This window comes from Nerophis lumbriciformis, linkage group LG33 (genome assembly GCF_033978685.3).
Source record: "Nerophis lumbriciformis linkage group LG33, RoL_Nlum_v2.1, whole genome shotgun sequence".
Lineage (NCBI taxonomy): Eukaryota > Metazoa > Chordata > Actinopteri > Syngnathiformes > Syngnathidae > Nerophis > Nerophis lumbriciformis.
In genome coordinates this window covers 8,414,229-8,430,000 of record NC_084580.2, presented here as the reverse complement: position 1 = coordinate 8,430,000, position 15,772 = coordinate 8,414,229, and the positions used below count along the sequence as shown (strand labels likewise).

The window sequence follows — 15,772 nt, the reverse complement described above, 5'->3', positions numbered from 1 at the left end:
TGTTTTTTTTATGTCATCCATGATAGTACTGACAATTATCTGGGGAATTGCTATGATATGTTGTGACATATGAAATATACAGCATCGCACAAAAGTGAGTACACCCTGCACATTTTGTTCCAGTATAGCTGTTACGATTTAGACTGCCTTTAAGGATTGCTTATAGAATATTCATACATAATAAAGATAAAAGATAGCATGCTTGCAATTACATATGAAATAGGCTCCAGCGACCCCAAAGGGAATAAGCGGTAGAAAATGGATGGATGGATGGATGAATTTATTTAGAAACTCAGCATACAACTTTGTCAAGGAAAAGAGGAGCATCACACGACCGAACGCAAGTTTCATGCAACAGCTGGCAGAGTACGAGGGCATCTTCGATGCGAGGTACACTGCATTTCTTGACAAGTGCGTGTGGTTGTCCAAACTCATTCCTATTTGTCAGATTTGTATTTGATCTATACATTCAGCAAACAGAGGTGTTGGAGGAGTTGTGAATGACTGAAGTATGAAATCCATGCTGCAGTCGCTGCTGGGCCACAACATTAGGTACACCTGCAGACTGCAGCACGGATTTCATATTTCATTCATTCACAACTCCTCCAACACGACAATTATTGTTTTTGCACTTTGGCTTCTTATTAAATAACTTTTTTAAATAGATTCAAACTTGCACGTGGAAACTTTAAGTGTGGGCTTTAGTTGATACAACACTCCCGTCAGGGGGTGCATTCTACGCCGGGGGTGCATTATCCGGCACAACAGTGGCGCATGGACTTCATTTATAAGTAAAGGTAAGACCATAATAACGTTTTTTTTATTAAATGTGCTTTTTTGTGTGCTACAGTTTGTATGTGTAAAGTTAAGTTAAAGTACTAATGATTGAAATTTGTCCTCTGCATTTGACCCATCCTCTTGCTCACCCCCTGGGAGGTGAGGGGAGCATTGGGCAGCAGCGGCGCCGCGCCCAGGAATAATTTTTGGTGATTTAACCCCCAATTCCAACCCTTGATGCTGAGTGCCAAGCAGGGAAGAATGCTGGTATGAGCTTTTAAACATAACCCGTTAACTGCTGCCAATCAAATAGTGAATAAGATACTCTTTAGGGTTCATATGTTTGTAAATCTGACTGTGATGAAGTCAGTGCCTCACCAGCCATGAACCTCACCGCACATCACTGAAGTATACATACAAACATATTAAACAGCGGACTTTCTAACAACTGCGATGAGGTGGCGACTTGTCCAGGGTGTACCCCGCCTTCCGCCCGATTGTAGCTGAGATAGGCTCCAGTGCCCCCCTTGACCCCGAAGGGAATAAGCGGTAGAAAATGGATGGATGGAAGGGCTTTCTAACAATTGGGAATGTTTGTATCATGTTTGTCAAACATAAAACATACTAAAACAAAACAAATATTTTTCCCTCATCTTTTTCCATTTTTTTAAATGAGCCACTAGGGCGGCACTAAAGAGCCGCATGTGGCTCGAGAGCCGCGGGTTGCTGACCCCCGGAGTAGGGGAAAGAGAAATGTGGCAGGCGTATCATGTTCTTCATTAGACTGTCATGGACTTCGCTGAGTCACTGATTGAATCAATTTGATCAAATCACTGGTTAGGACTTTGCTCAGACGAGTCTTGTGAAGTCATCAATTACTTGTATTCCATCAGTGCCTTCTTCCTGGAAGTGAAAACCAGAAGCAAAGGTGTCTCTTTTACAGTAAGCAGCGCGCAAACTATCGGAGTACAAAAGAGGCTTAAATCTTCCTGCAAAAAGCAGATACGAGCAAAAAATATCAAACTATGCAATGTAATAGATCCCTATACTTGATCAAAAAAGGATTTGTCGAGTGACCAATGGTTATACACCGGCCGCGATCTCAGACATATCGAACTACTGTGTTCGAGACGCCATTCTACAGAACAAAACAGATGGAAACTTGGACAAGCATGGAGGTCTACAACTTCTTTGTGTGTGGTTGGGTCAAGGAAATTGGTATCAAGACACTCCCGATAAATATGCATCGTTTCTGCTCGGTTAAGGTTACGTTCCATGATTTACCTTTGCGTCTACTGCCATGTTTGTTGCTGTTGCACGCGCCGTTTACGAGTAGCGTGTTTTTCCCCGTCTTTATCAAAATATAACTATAGATGTCAACATTGTGTGTGCTGAAGGCTTCATTTATGGTTGGTACCTTTTGATCAAAGCTTAAGTCTTAGTTTTTGCTGACATTTGTTTATTTAGACTCGCCGAGTTGGTGCTTTTCGAAACACTCGTAGCAAACATGTTTAAGAAAACACAAGTAATATAAAGATAATACTTAAATGGGAAATCGAACGTTAAAAGTATATCAAACAAACCTTTAACGAAGTGATCACTGCAAACTAGGGTTGTACGGTATACCGGTATTAGTATAGTACCGCAATACTAATTAATCAAATTCGGTACTATACTGCCTCTGAAAAGTACAGCCATTGAACCAAACGCCATTGGTGGATCTACACCTAACATCCACTGTAATAATACAAAGTACAGGAGCGTATAGTCGATACTACTATGATTACGGCGATATCTTCTTTTTTTAATTTTTTTAAAATTTATATTATGTTTATAAACTCAGAAAATATGTCCCTGGCCACATGAGGACTTTGCATATGACCAATGTATGATCCTGTAGCTACTTGGTATCGGCTTAATACCCAAATTTGTGGTATCATCCAAAACTAATGTAAAGTATCAAACAACAGAAGAATAAGTAATGATTACATTTGAACAGAAGTGTAGATAGAACATGTTAAAAGAGAAAGCAGATATTAACAGTAAATGAACAATCCATCCATCCATCTTCTTCCACTTATCCGAAGTCGGGTCGCGGGGGCAGCAGCCTAAGCAAGGTTCTACATGTAAAGCAACTTTGGGTACTTAGTAAAGCGCTATATAAATCCCAGTTATTATTATTATTATTATTATAAGCAGGGAAGCCCAGACTTCCCTCTCTCCAGCCACTTCGTCCAGCTTGGACATGGGAGGAGTTCTGGGAAGCCAAGGAAAACGACTTTCAGACGGCTTCGAAGCGATTCTGGACCACCATCCGCCGCCTCAGGAAGGGGTAGCAGTGCATGTCAACACCGTGTATGGTGGGGATGGTGTTCTGCTGACCTCGACTGTGGATGTTGTGGATCGGTGGAGGGAATACTTTGAAGACCTCCTCAATCCTACCAACATGTCTTCCTATGAGGAAGCAGTGCCTGGGGAATCTGTGGTGGGCTCTCCTATTTCTGGGGCTGAGGTTGCCAAAGCTCCTCAGTGGCAAGGCCCCGGGGGTGGATGAGATCCGCCCGGAGTTCCTTAAGGCAGTGTTTTTCAACCTTTATTGAGCCAAGGCACATTTTTTTCATTGAAAAAATCCGGAGGCACACCACCAGCAGAAATCATTAAAAAATTAAACTCAGTAGACAATAAAAAGTTGTTGTCACAATTGTTGGATATGAATTTAAAGCATAACCAAGCATACATCACTATAGCTCTTGTCTCAAAGTAGGCCTACTGTTACGACGTGTCACATCACGCCGTGACTTATTTGGAGTTTTTTGGTGTTTTCCTGTGTGTAGTGTTTTAATTCTTGTCTTGCGCTCCTATTTTGGTGCAGTTTCATGTCTTCCTTTGAGCGCTATTCCCGGCACCTGCTTTGTTTTAGCGATCACGAATATTTAAGTTGTTGCTATCTTTTTTTGTGTGGACATTGTTCTCATGTCGTGTGCGGATGTACTTTGTGGACGCCATCTCTGCTCCACACGCTGTAAGTTTTTGCTGTCGTCCAGCATTCTGTTTTTGTTTACTTTGTAGCCAGTTCCGTTTTAGTTTCGTTCTACATAGCCATCCCTAAGCTTTAATGCCTTTTCTTAGGGGCACTCACCTTTTGTTTATTTTTGGTTTAAGCATTAGACACCTTTTTACCTGCACACTGCCTCCCGCTGTCGTCTGCATATTGTGATCATGACAAACTTTCGTCGTCATTCCTGACATGTACAAAGCAATCAGCTACCGGCTTCCACCTACTGATATGGTATGGTATAACATGGTTACTCTGCCAAGCTCTAGACAGCACAGACACTCAACAACGGCACATTATTTGCAGATTATAATTACTGGTTTGCAAAAAATTATTTTTAACCCAAATAGGTGAAACTGCATAATCTCCCACGGCACACTAGTGTGCCACGGCACAGTGGTTGAAAAACACTGCCTTAAGGCTCTGGATACTGTGAGGCTGTCTTGATTGACATCGCGTGGACATAGGGGGCGGTACCTCTGGATTGGCAGACCGGGGTGGTGGTACCTCTCTTTAAGAAGGTGAACCGGAGGGTGTGTTCCAACTATTGTGGGATCACACTCCTCAGCCTTCCCGGTAAGATTAATAGTTCATTTTCAACCACTTGTCCTTAATAATTTTAATAGTAATAATACTTTTGACAAAATAATAAAATGAAAAATTACACAATATTTTACTGCATACTAAATTAGGAGCCTTTGTTTGTTTAAATACTACTAAAAGACAAGTTGTCTTGTATGTTCAGTATTTTATTTAAGGACAAACTTGCAATAAAAAACATGTTTAGTGTAACCGAAGATTTTTTGTTAAAATAAAGCCAATAATGCAATTTTTTCTGGTTCCCTCTTTATAGAAAAGTATCAAAGTATCAAAATAATTTTGGTACTGGTACCAAAAATATTGGTATCGGGACACCACTACTGCAAACTCATGCATTCTTCGGCTCGGTTCCCTTGGACTGGAGCGTGTGCTGCTTTTCTCGTTGTTTTGTAAAATTTTGCACTCTTCCTCCCTTTTTAATTACCTCTCGAGGAACTCTGAAGAAACGTTTATCCTTTTTGCCATTGGAACGATTCGTAGAGCGGAAAACACAAGCATCGGGCATTTTTTCCTTTGAGAAAGGCTAAATTGCACCTTGCACTCATTGAGAACACAGCTACCTTGACCACCCCACATATTTAATTTTTGGTGGAGCGCACCTTCAGCCACAACATAAAGACGAGGCACAGCAGCCCCACGACTGGCACACCCTCTCCTCAGGCAGGAGGCTGCGTAGTAATGGATAATGTCCAACCAACACCCACCATCCCCATCCTTACACACAAGGGACACTTGACTTACACTTGTTGGAACGCTCAGAAAAAGTTGGATCCCAGAAGAAGAGAGAGACGTCTGTGACAGGCAAAAAAGTCTTTAATATTCCAATTAGGGAAAGAACAGAAAAACAATGGTGCTGGGCGGAGGAACCACTGCCATGAAAAAACTAAGGGAACGTAGTACAAAAATAAAAAGTGACCTTAGGAAGGCAGGCACAAAAAAGCAGGGAATAAAACCAAATCCAAAATACTTGTGCGTGAAGTGGCAGGAGAAAGGTAAGCGTGGTCTTGACTCACGAAGGAACAAACTAACCAGCATCAAGCAGGTGCAAGCAATCAGTATAAAGCCAGGTAAGCGCAGGACCTTCCCGCCTTCCTCTAATGCCATGGCAACTAATGAGAGGGAAAAAAAAACACATGGGGAGCAGAATGGCCAAGGAAAAGCAAGCGGGTAGAAATCGTAACACCAGCTGTGCGTGCAGAACTGGGGATTTATTTTGTTTGGTTTGCTGACATTGTTTTTCCATTCTAATTGAACTACAGAATCACTATCTATTTTATTTTTCTATTTATTCTATTCTAACTATTATTTATTCCTTCTAATTTATGCTATGTACAAGCGATTCTATTTATTACATATTCTATTTAAAATTACGGTAACACTTTAGTATGGGGAACACATATTCACCATTAATTAGTTGCTTATTAAAATGCCAATTAGTAACATATTGGCTCTTAATTAGTCATTAATAAGTACTTATTAATGCCTTATTCTGCATGGCCTTATTATACAATCAGTAAGCCATTAACTAAGAATCTTCCCTCAATGACCTCAGAATTATTGCTTATTAGTAACCCTAACCCTAACCCTTATATGTTCCCCTGGTGTCCAAATAACTGTAAATTAAGTCTTTGTTACTTTAATAAGCAACTAATTAATGGTGAATATGTTCCCCATACTAAAGTGTTACCAAAATTACGTATCATTGTTCTTGTTGGCCTAAATCTGGGACCTTGGGTACTAAATTTCATGCCATTTCATGCGTCTCATATGTGCAGGTATGACAGTTATGTTCATTGAAACCTATTATATGTATTATTGTACAGTATATATCTCATTTTTGTTATGTCTGCTATATTGGGCAAAACAGATGGCTCAAAAAATGTTAAAAACCTATTTAGAAGGTTGTAAAATGAGTTTAAATGCTATAACTATGAAAATATTTGATTTATATACAAGAACTTCTACTTTGCGGAAATTGACTTACCAGATTAAATGAACGGAACCATTTAACAGCGATAAACGGGGGATGACTGTACTGTTATACAAGCTGTACAGTATATGCATGATTTATAGAACCTCAACTTACGAGCTTCATTGGTTCTGTGACGGCGCCTTCAACTCAAAACACACTCAGATCCGCATCTCCCCATGAAATTGATTGAAAACCATTTAATTGGTGATTTTTTTAAATTTTTTAAATTTTATTTACTTATTTATATTTTTTTATGTATTTATTTTTTAATTAATCTTCATATGTCTTAGTTGTATTTAATTTTTCATCTCTACTCATGGTTCTTACTATTTTAGAAGTTTTATTATTTGTATTTTGCAACGTTCCACATATGAGCCATCTGCCTTAGGGGGGGCGCTTTTGTGTCAACGTCCTGGTGGCCATGGTCTGATGACCTCCTGGTGCAGATGGCTCCTGTGATAGTGTTTACTCACATGTCTCCTCTGTACTCAGCCATGCAATCATTTGTCCATATAGTTGCATATATGTGTGTATGTTGTGTGTTTGTGTTTGGTATCTGTGTCCGTGTCTACGTATGTGATAATGGGGGATATGGGTCACCGAGGTATTGTTTTTAACTTTGTAAAGCACTTTGCGTTCATTTCTTTTATGTATGAAAAGCGCTTTATAAATAAAGTTTGATTGATTGATTGATTCATAGACCCTTTCCAAACACCACAATTTTAACATGCAACATTCCTTTTCTGAGAAATATTGCATAAACAGCAACACAATAGAATGCACTACAGACAACTACAATAGTTTTATGAAGTAATGTAATAATAACGTGCAGCTGCTTCTCCATCCAACATACCATGAGCAGCGTTCCCATATTTTCATGGATAAATGTTCGCCGTTTAGGTATTATTTCTCCGTCCTTGGCATGACATTATCGACTCGTTCTACTTCAGCATGGTACAGACCAGCTGTGATACGCTCAAGTTGTTTTGGCAACACGTTCAGTCATTTTTTTTCAAGATCTATTCCTTCATTTGCTTCTTCTTCTCGGCACTGTCCTTCCTTTCCATGGTTGGTAAACAAAACATTCTAGTTCTAAGCTAATGCTCGTGAGTAAGATGTTTTGGTCAGATCTTACGGGGTTCACTGTGACATTAGCTCCACGAACTAATGGCGGGGATGTTTCTACATAAAACATTTTGATTGCACCTTAAAGCAAAACAATTAGCTGAGAGACAGCTCTTATCTCAAAACATTTTTTAAGTTGGGGGTACCCCCTGTTTTGTCCCTGGAGAGGTTGTACGGTAATAGCTGTCTTTCATTAATCAACATGTGTAAATAACAACACATAAGTGTAACACTGTCTTTTATGTTCACTATTTTATTTAAGGACAAACTTGCAATAAGAAACATATTATATAATGCAGCAGAGATAGGCTCCAGCGACCCCAAAAGGGACAAGCGGTAGAAAGTGGATGGATGGATGTTTAATGTACCGTAAGATTTTTTTTGTTAAAATAAGACTTAGACATTAGACTTAGACCAACTTTAATGATCCACAAGGGAAATTGTTCCACACAGTAGCTCAGTTACAAAGGATGGAAAGTGTAAGGATGGAATGGACAATGCAGGTATAAATAGACTAAATATAGCGATATAAAATATAACATAAATACGTAATATTTACATAAGTATCAGCACTTCAGTCATCAACAATTGCATCATCTGAGAAATGGACATTGTAACAGTGTAGGTCTGACTTCGTAGGATATGTACAGCGAGCAGTGAACATAGTGAGTTCAGAAAGCATAAGAACAAGTATATACAAACCCCGTTTCCATATGAGTAGGGACATTGTGTTAGATGTAAATATAAACGGAATACAATGATTTGCAAATCATTTTCAACCCATATTCAGTTGAATATGCTACAAAGACAACATATTTGATGTTCAAACTGATAAAAAAAAAATTTGTGTGCAAATAATCATTAACTTTAGAATTTGATGCCAGCAACACTTGACAAAGAAGTTGGGAAAGGTGGCAATAAATACTGATAAAGTTGAGGAATGTTCATCAAACACTTATTTGGAACATCCCACAGGTGAACAGGCAAATTGGGAACAGGTGGGTGCTATTATTGGGTATAAAAGCAGCTTCAATGAAATGCTCAGTCATTCACAAACGAGGATGGTTGAGGGTCACCACTTTGTCAACAAATGCGTGATATGACAGTATTAGTGATTCCCAGAGCCCAAAAAAAGTCTGCGGGCTATAGAGCGTTTTCTATTCGGGCTCCAGTACTATGGAATGCCCTCCCGGTAACAATTAGAGATGCTACCTCAGTAGAAGCATTTAAGTCCCATCTTAAAACTCATTTGTATACTTTAGCCTTTAAATAGACCCCCCTTTTAGACCAGTTGATCTGCCGTTTCTTTTCTTTTCTCCTCTGCTCCCCTCTTCCTTGTGGGGGGGGGCACAGGTCCGGTGGCCATGGATGAAGTGCTGGCTGTCCAGAGTCGGGACCCGGGGTGGACCGCTCGCCTGTGCATCGGCTGGGAACATCTCTGCGCTGCTGACCCGTCTCCGCTCGGGATGGTGTCCTGCTGGCCCCACTATGGACTGGACTCTTACTATTATGTTGGATCCACTATGGACTGGACTCTCACAATATTATGTCAGACCCACTCGACATCCATTGCATTCGGTCTCCCCTAGAGGGGGGGGGTTACCCACATATGCGGTCCTCTCCAAGGTTTCTCATAGTCATTCACATCGACGTCCCACTGGGGTGAGTTTTTCCTTGCCCTTATGTGGGCTTTGTACCGAGGATGTCGTTGTGGCTTGTGCAGCCCTTTGAGACACTTGTGATTTAGGGCTATATAAATAAACATTGATTGATTGATTGGCATATTGTTGAACAGTTTAAGAAAAACCTTTCTCAACCAGCTATTGCAAGGAATTTAGGGATTTCACCGTCTACTGTGAATAGTTTGTTGATATTTACATCCAACACAATTTCCCAACTCATATGGAAACAGGGTTTGTACATTTGATTATCTATATTTGATTATTTACAATCCGGGGAGGTGGGATGTGGAGGGGGGAGGGTGTTAGTCAAGGGTTGAAGTTGACTGGAGGTGTTCTTTTAGTGCGGTTTTGAAGGAGGATAGAGAGGATAGGTGTCCAGGGGTCTTCATTATTGAATGATCACACCTTAAATAATAATGAGACAAAACAACACACATGCGCTTCTCCTTTGACTGCTCTCTTTAACATGAGTGTGCGCATCATTTGCTGAGAGGCACCACCGCGCGGGGCGGTGCTTGTGCTCACGTCTGTATGTGCGTGCGTGCGCATGGGAGAGTTGACCACGGTCAAAGCGGATTACAGCTGATCTCCTCTGTCATTCTACCCTCGTCCACTTGAGGCTTCTCTTCGCGCACACGCACGCGTGTTTCCCCCCACCCTCACCCCACCCCACCTTACTCCACCCCCGTCATTGAAGTTCTGAACAAGCACCATGGTGGATTCCTCTCCAGCGCCCCTCCGCATGAGGAGCTCCGCGGACGCAGCGCTTCCGCCGGCGGGACAACTTTTACGCGCGGCTCTGCCTCGCTGAGCCCGGTGGAACAACATAAAAAACAACAAAAAACAAAACAAAAAAAAAACCTTCACACGAACATGGCCGAGCGTTGAAAACCAAAGAAAAAAGGGACGAAAATGCAGAAGAGCGTGCGCTACAACGAGGGCCACGCGCTTTTCCTGTCGGCCGTGGCGCGTAAAGAGGGCACCAAACGCGGCTTCCTGAGCAAGAAGACGGCGGAGAACAGCCGCTGGAGCGACAAGTTCTTCGCCCTCTACCAGAATGTTCTCTTCTACTTCGACAACGAGCAAAGCGCGCGACCCGCCGGGATTTACCTGTTGGAAGGGTGCACCTGCGAGCGCGCACCGGCACCCAAGATGTCCACCACTGGGAAAGAAGCCCTGGAGAAACAGGTGGGACCTTTCATCAGAAAACACTTCATTTAGAAAACCCATAAAGTTGATAAATTAGACAATTAAGACTTCAATGTTCAATGTCCTACTGTGCAAAATTATTATTAATATTACATATTAATTTTTCCAGCCTCTTTCAGCAATCACAAACAACTAAAATATTAGCAGTATGCCTAAAAATGCATTTAAAGATCAATATTGTTTGAATGATTGTGCACAACTTCACTGCACCATACTAATATGATTACCTCATGTTAAGTACATTTATAATTGTATTTTGTTTACCTTTTATAAAGGCAGAACGCCCGCCTTATTAGTTCTCCTAAGCTTGTGCAGATGAAGCGTCCTTTTTTAAAGTTGCAGAATGCTGCAGTGTCAAAGGACTCCTCCCTGCAGGTGATCCTCCTCCAAGGAAAGGCATTAGTTTTCCCTCTCTGTGTTGCAGTAGTTTGCTTGACTGAAGCGTTGAACCTGAAAGCAACAAGTATTGCATTACATATACAGTCGTGGTCGAAAGTTTACATACACTTGTAAAGAACATAATGTCATGGCTGTCTTGAGTTTCCAATCATTTCTACAACTCTTATTTTTTGGTGATAGAGTGATTGGAGCACATACTTGTTGGTCACAAAAAAACATTCATGAAGTTTGGTTCTTTTATGAATTTATTATGGGTTTACTGAAAATGTGACCGAATCTGCTGGGTCAAAAGTATACATACAGCAATGTTAATATTTGGTTACATGTCCCTTGGCAAGTTTCACTGCAATAAGGCACTTTTGGTAGCCATCCACAAGCTTCTGGTTGAATGTTTGACCACTCCTCTTGACAAAATTGGTGCAGTTCAGCTGAATATGTTGGTTTTCTGACATGGACTTGTTTCTTCAGCATTGTCCACACAAGTCAGGACTTTGGGAAGGCCATTCTAAAACCTTAATTCTAACCTGATTTAGCCATTCCTTTACCACTTTTGATGTGTGTTTGGGGTCATTGTCCTGATGGAGCACCCAACTGCGCCCAAGACCCAACCTCCGGGCTGATGATTTTAGGTTGTCCTGAAGAATTTGAAAGATAATCCTCCTTTTTCATTGTCCCATTTACTCTCTGTAAAGCACCAGTTCCATTGGCAGCAAAACAGGCCCAGAGCATAATACTACCACCACCATGCTTGACAGTGGGAATGGTGTTCCTGGAATTAAAGGTCTCACCTTTTCTCCTCCAAACATATTGCTGGGTATTGTGGCCAAACAGCTCTGACATCACATGGACAAAGATAAGACCTTCTGGAGGCAAGTTCTGTGGTCAGATGAAACAAAAATTGAGCTGTTTGGCCACAATACCCAGCAATATGTTTGGAGGAGAAAAGGTGAGGTATTTAATCCCAGGAACACCATACCTACTGTCAAGCATGGTGTTGGTAGTATTATGCTCTGGGTCTGTTTTGCTGCCAATGAAACTGCTGCTGTACAGAGAGTAAATGGGACAATGAAAAAGCAGGATTACCTCCAAATTCCTCAGGACAACCTAAAATCATCAGCCCGGAGGGTTGGGTCTTGGGTGCAGTTGGGTGTTCCAACAGGACAATGACCCCAAACACACGTCAAAAGTGGTAAAGGAATGGCTAAATCAAGCTAGAATGAAGGTTTTAGAATGGCCTTCCCAAAAGTTCTGACTTAAACGTGTGGACAATGCTGAAGAAACAAGTCCGTGTCAGAAAATCAACAAATTTAGCTGAACTGCACCAATTTTGTCAAGAGGAGTGGTCAAACATTCATCCAGAAGCTTGAAGATGGCTACCAGAAGCGCCTTATTGCAGTGAAACTTGTAAGCAAATATTAACATTGCTGTATGTATACTTTTGACCCAGCAGATTTGGTCACATTTTCAGTAGACCCATATTCAATTCATAAAAGAACAAAACTTCATAAACGTTTTTTGTGACCAACAAGTATGTGCTATCACACATACATACATAATCTATCACAAAAAGATAAGAGTTGTGGAAATTATTGGAAACTCAAGACAGCCATGACATTATGTTCTTTACAAGTGTATGTAAACTTTTGACCACGACTGTATGTACTCTATCTTCTTTCATTTTTGGGGGTTTCTGTGACCCGTTGACTGGGATTCCGAGCATTCTTAACAAAGTTTCATGTTTAAGTGCGTGTCACAGCAGTGATTTAAATCTTGCTATACGGCTTGTATCCGTCACTGGTCCTGTATGAGCATGTTTGAGGACACTGAGGACAATGTATTGGGAAAAACTTTGGGTATGTTTTTTGATGTTCGGGTAGTTTGGTGGCGAGACAATAGTGAGGAAATGGGTGACGAAAATGTGAATGAATGCACAAAATGAATAGTAAGTAAAAAAATCAATAAAAATGATATTCATATCTGAATATTGTCAAATATGTACATAAATACACCAACACAATATCACCTAAGGATACCTTAATTTAGAGTTTTGGATGTTTGTTATTGTGGTTGTAGTTGACTGGTGTAAAAATGCACTGCAAGATATTGAGCGGTTTTTAATATTGTTATCGAGCAACGGTGTCAAACTTATTTTAAGATCGGGGGCCACATGGAGAAAAATCTACTCCCAAGTGGGCCGGACTGGTAAAATCACGGCACGATGACTTAAAAATAAAGACAACTTCAGATTGTATTCTTTTGTTTAAAAATAGAACAAGCACATTCTGAAAATGTACAAATCATAATGTTGTTGGTTTTTTTTTACACTTACATGTTGCGGTTAATAGTATTCTATCTTTTTTTGTCGTTATTTATACTTTCTGAATAAATGATGTGATAATGTTCATCAGTGAACTCATTGGTGTTTATTTTCAATCTATCAAGATAAAAAATAATATCAAAATCAAATTACAGGATGTTATTTATGTAGTTTGTTAATTTTCCTCGACTGGTGCACTAACATCATGTGGTTAATTTTTTATATTTTTTTTTTACACATGTAGCATCATCTACAAAGATACAAATAATTGCTTTTGCGACATCTAGTGGACACATTTAGAACAGCTGTTTCTTTCGTTCAAAAATTTTGGCTAATTTTTATACTTAGCAAACTCATCCCGCGGGTCGGATAAAACCAGTTCGCGGGCCTGATCCGGTCCACGGGCCGTACGTTTGGCACCCCTGCTGTAGAGTCAATTAATACACCATTGTGTTAATATAATAAGGCTATATTCACAGTTGTGATTTGGTTTAGACAACCGGTCTGCAACATTTACTATTAAAAGAGACATTTTGTCGCTTCTTCCACTAAAGAAAAACAGTATAGATCTGCAAAACGTAACACAGCTCATAAACTTTTAAAAGTTTGCATATGTTGTATTTTACAGGAAAAGCAATCTGTCCATGTGAAGTTAAACCATTTTTCCTTGTCTCTCTTTTATTTGTGCAAAGTATTGCACACTTGAGAAGCTGAACTAAACACACAGGCTTCCAGACTCTTTTATTTGTCTTCCTCGGGCCTCAGAACTCAGCCTATTCGCTTTCACGGCCTCACAGACAGTCGGAAATTATATAAGACTCTTTTTGAAAATGCAAACTTTTATCTCTCCTGGGTTAAAACAAGACGGAAGAGTTGCATGTGGCTCCAGAGGTACGGGTTGCAGACCCCTGGTTCAGACTAAAAAAAAAAGTCTCATGGTGTGCACTTTGCAATCTGTATTTTCTGTCAGGAAAGGGATTATGCAAAATGATCCCTATCCTGCTATATTGACAAGATTAGATTGAATTAAAAGCTAGTACTAGTAGAGTGGAAAAACAAGTTGACTTTATATGATTATTTGTGTTTCATTATATCGATTAAACCATATCTAAAAGTATTTACAATCCGCAAAGTATGTGAACATACCGGCTAAAATGTGACAAAACGGCACAAATTCAGTCAGCCATTAAGAATATTCCGATCCGAACACCTTCTGTAATTTCTGTAGATTTTACGTCACTGGAGTAACCCCTCTGCACTCTGACCATATTATTAGATCAGTCATGCTGGAAATATGTAAACATTTTTAAGAAATGTTCTGTTTATCATTCACAAGTCAAGAACACATATGTTTTTTTTTGTGCATTCAAAATTGTAAATAAATGGCTAACAATTGAGTCAACAGATCGCGGGTCCTCTATTGCGCTCATTATACTCTCTCTAAAAACCTCCAGAAACCGCCAACAATACTTCATGTACATGTCATGACCTGAAAATTAACCAAATATTAGTGATAATGTTATTATAAGTGCCAATGCAGGCGGACTATTTAAGTGGCGCATTTATAGCATTGAGCTAATGGTAGCTTATGCTGCTGTTGTTTACACACTATAAATCGGCTTCATCTCAAACTTGCTAAAAGTACATTCTAGATTGAAATTCATGCATCTCAATCAATCAATCAATGTTTATTTATATAGCCCTAAATCACAAATGTCTCAAAGGGCTGCACAAGCCACAACGACATCCTCGGTTCAGAGCCCACATAAGGGCAAGGAAAAACTCACAACCCAGTGGGACGTTGATGTGAATGACTATGAGAAACCTTGGAGAGGACCGCAGATGTGGGTGACCACACCCCTATAGGGGAGTCCGGATGCAATGGACGTTGAGTGGGTCTAGTATAATATTGTGAAAGTCCAGTCCATAGTGGATCTAGCATAATAGTGAGAGTCCAGTCCATAGTGGGGCCAGCAGGAGACCATACCGAGCGGAGACGGGTCAGCAACGCAGAGATGTCCCCAACCGATGCACAGGCGAGCGGTCCACCCCGGGTCCCGAATCTGGACAGCCAGCACTTCATCCATGGCCACCGGACCTGTGTGTCTCCCCCTCCACAAGGGAGAGGGGTGCAGAGGAGAAAAGAAAAGAAACGGCAGATCAACTGGTCTAAAAAAGGGGGGCTATTTACAGGCTAGAGTATACAAATGAGTTTTAAGATGGGACTTAAATGCTTCTACTGAGGTAGCATCTCTAACTGTTACCGGGAGGGCATTCCATAGTACTGGAGCCCGAATAGAAAACGCTCTATAGCCCGCAGACTTATTTTGGGCTCTGGGAATCACTAATAAGCCGGAGTGCTTTGAACGCAGATTTCTTGCCGGGACATATGGTACAATACAATCGGCAAGATAGGATGGAGCTAGACCGTGTAGTATTTTATACGTAAGTAGTAAAACCTTAAAGTCACATCTTAAGTGCACAGGAAGCCAGTGCAGGTGAGCCAGTATAGGCATTGTATGATCAAACTTTCTTGTTCTTGTCAAAAGTCTAGCAGCCACATTTTGTACCAACTGTAATCTTTTAATGCTAGACATAGGGAGACCTGAAAATAATACGTTACAGTAATCGAGACA

General features: G+C 40.5%; 1 protein-coding gene across 3 annotated transcripts in view; it reads left to right on the top strand.

The window, feature by feature from the left end:
* Nucleotides 1-9,889: 9,889 nt before the first annotated feature.
* LOC133575874 (ras-specific guanine nucleotide-releasing factor 2) overlaps nucleotides 9,890-15,772 on the top strand; it is a 131,641-nt gene continuing 125,758 nt past the window's right edge. For all 3 annotated transcript variants that reach the window (XM_061928763.1, XM_061928764.1, XM_061928762.1), the window contains exon 1: nucleotides 9,890-10,399. In XM_061928763.1, the coding sequence (XP_061784747.1) occupies nucleotides 10,124-10,399 (276 nt within the window). In that variant the 5' untranslated portion in view covers nucleotides 9,890-10,123. The remainder of the gene's footprint in view (nucleotides 10,400-15,772) is intronic.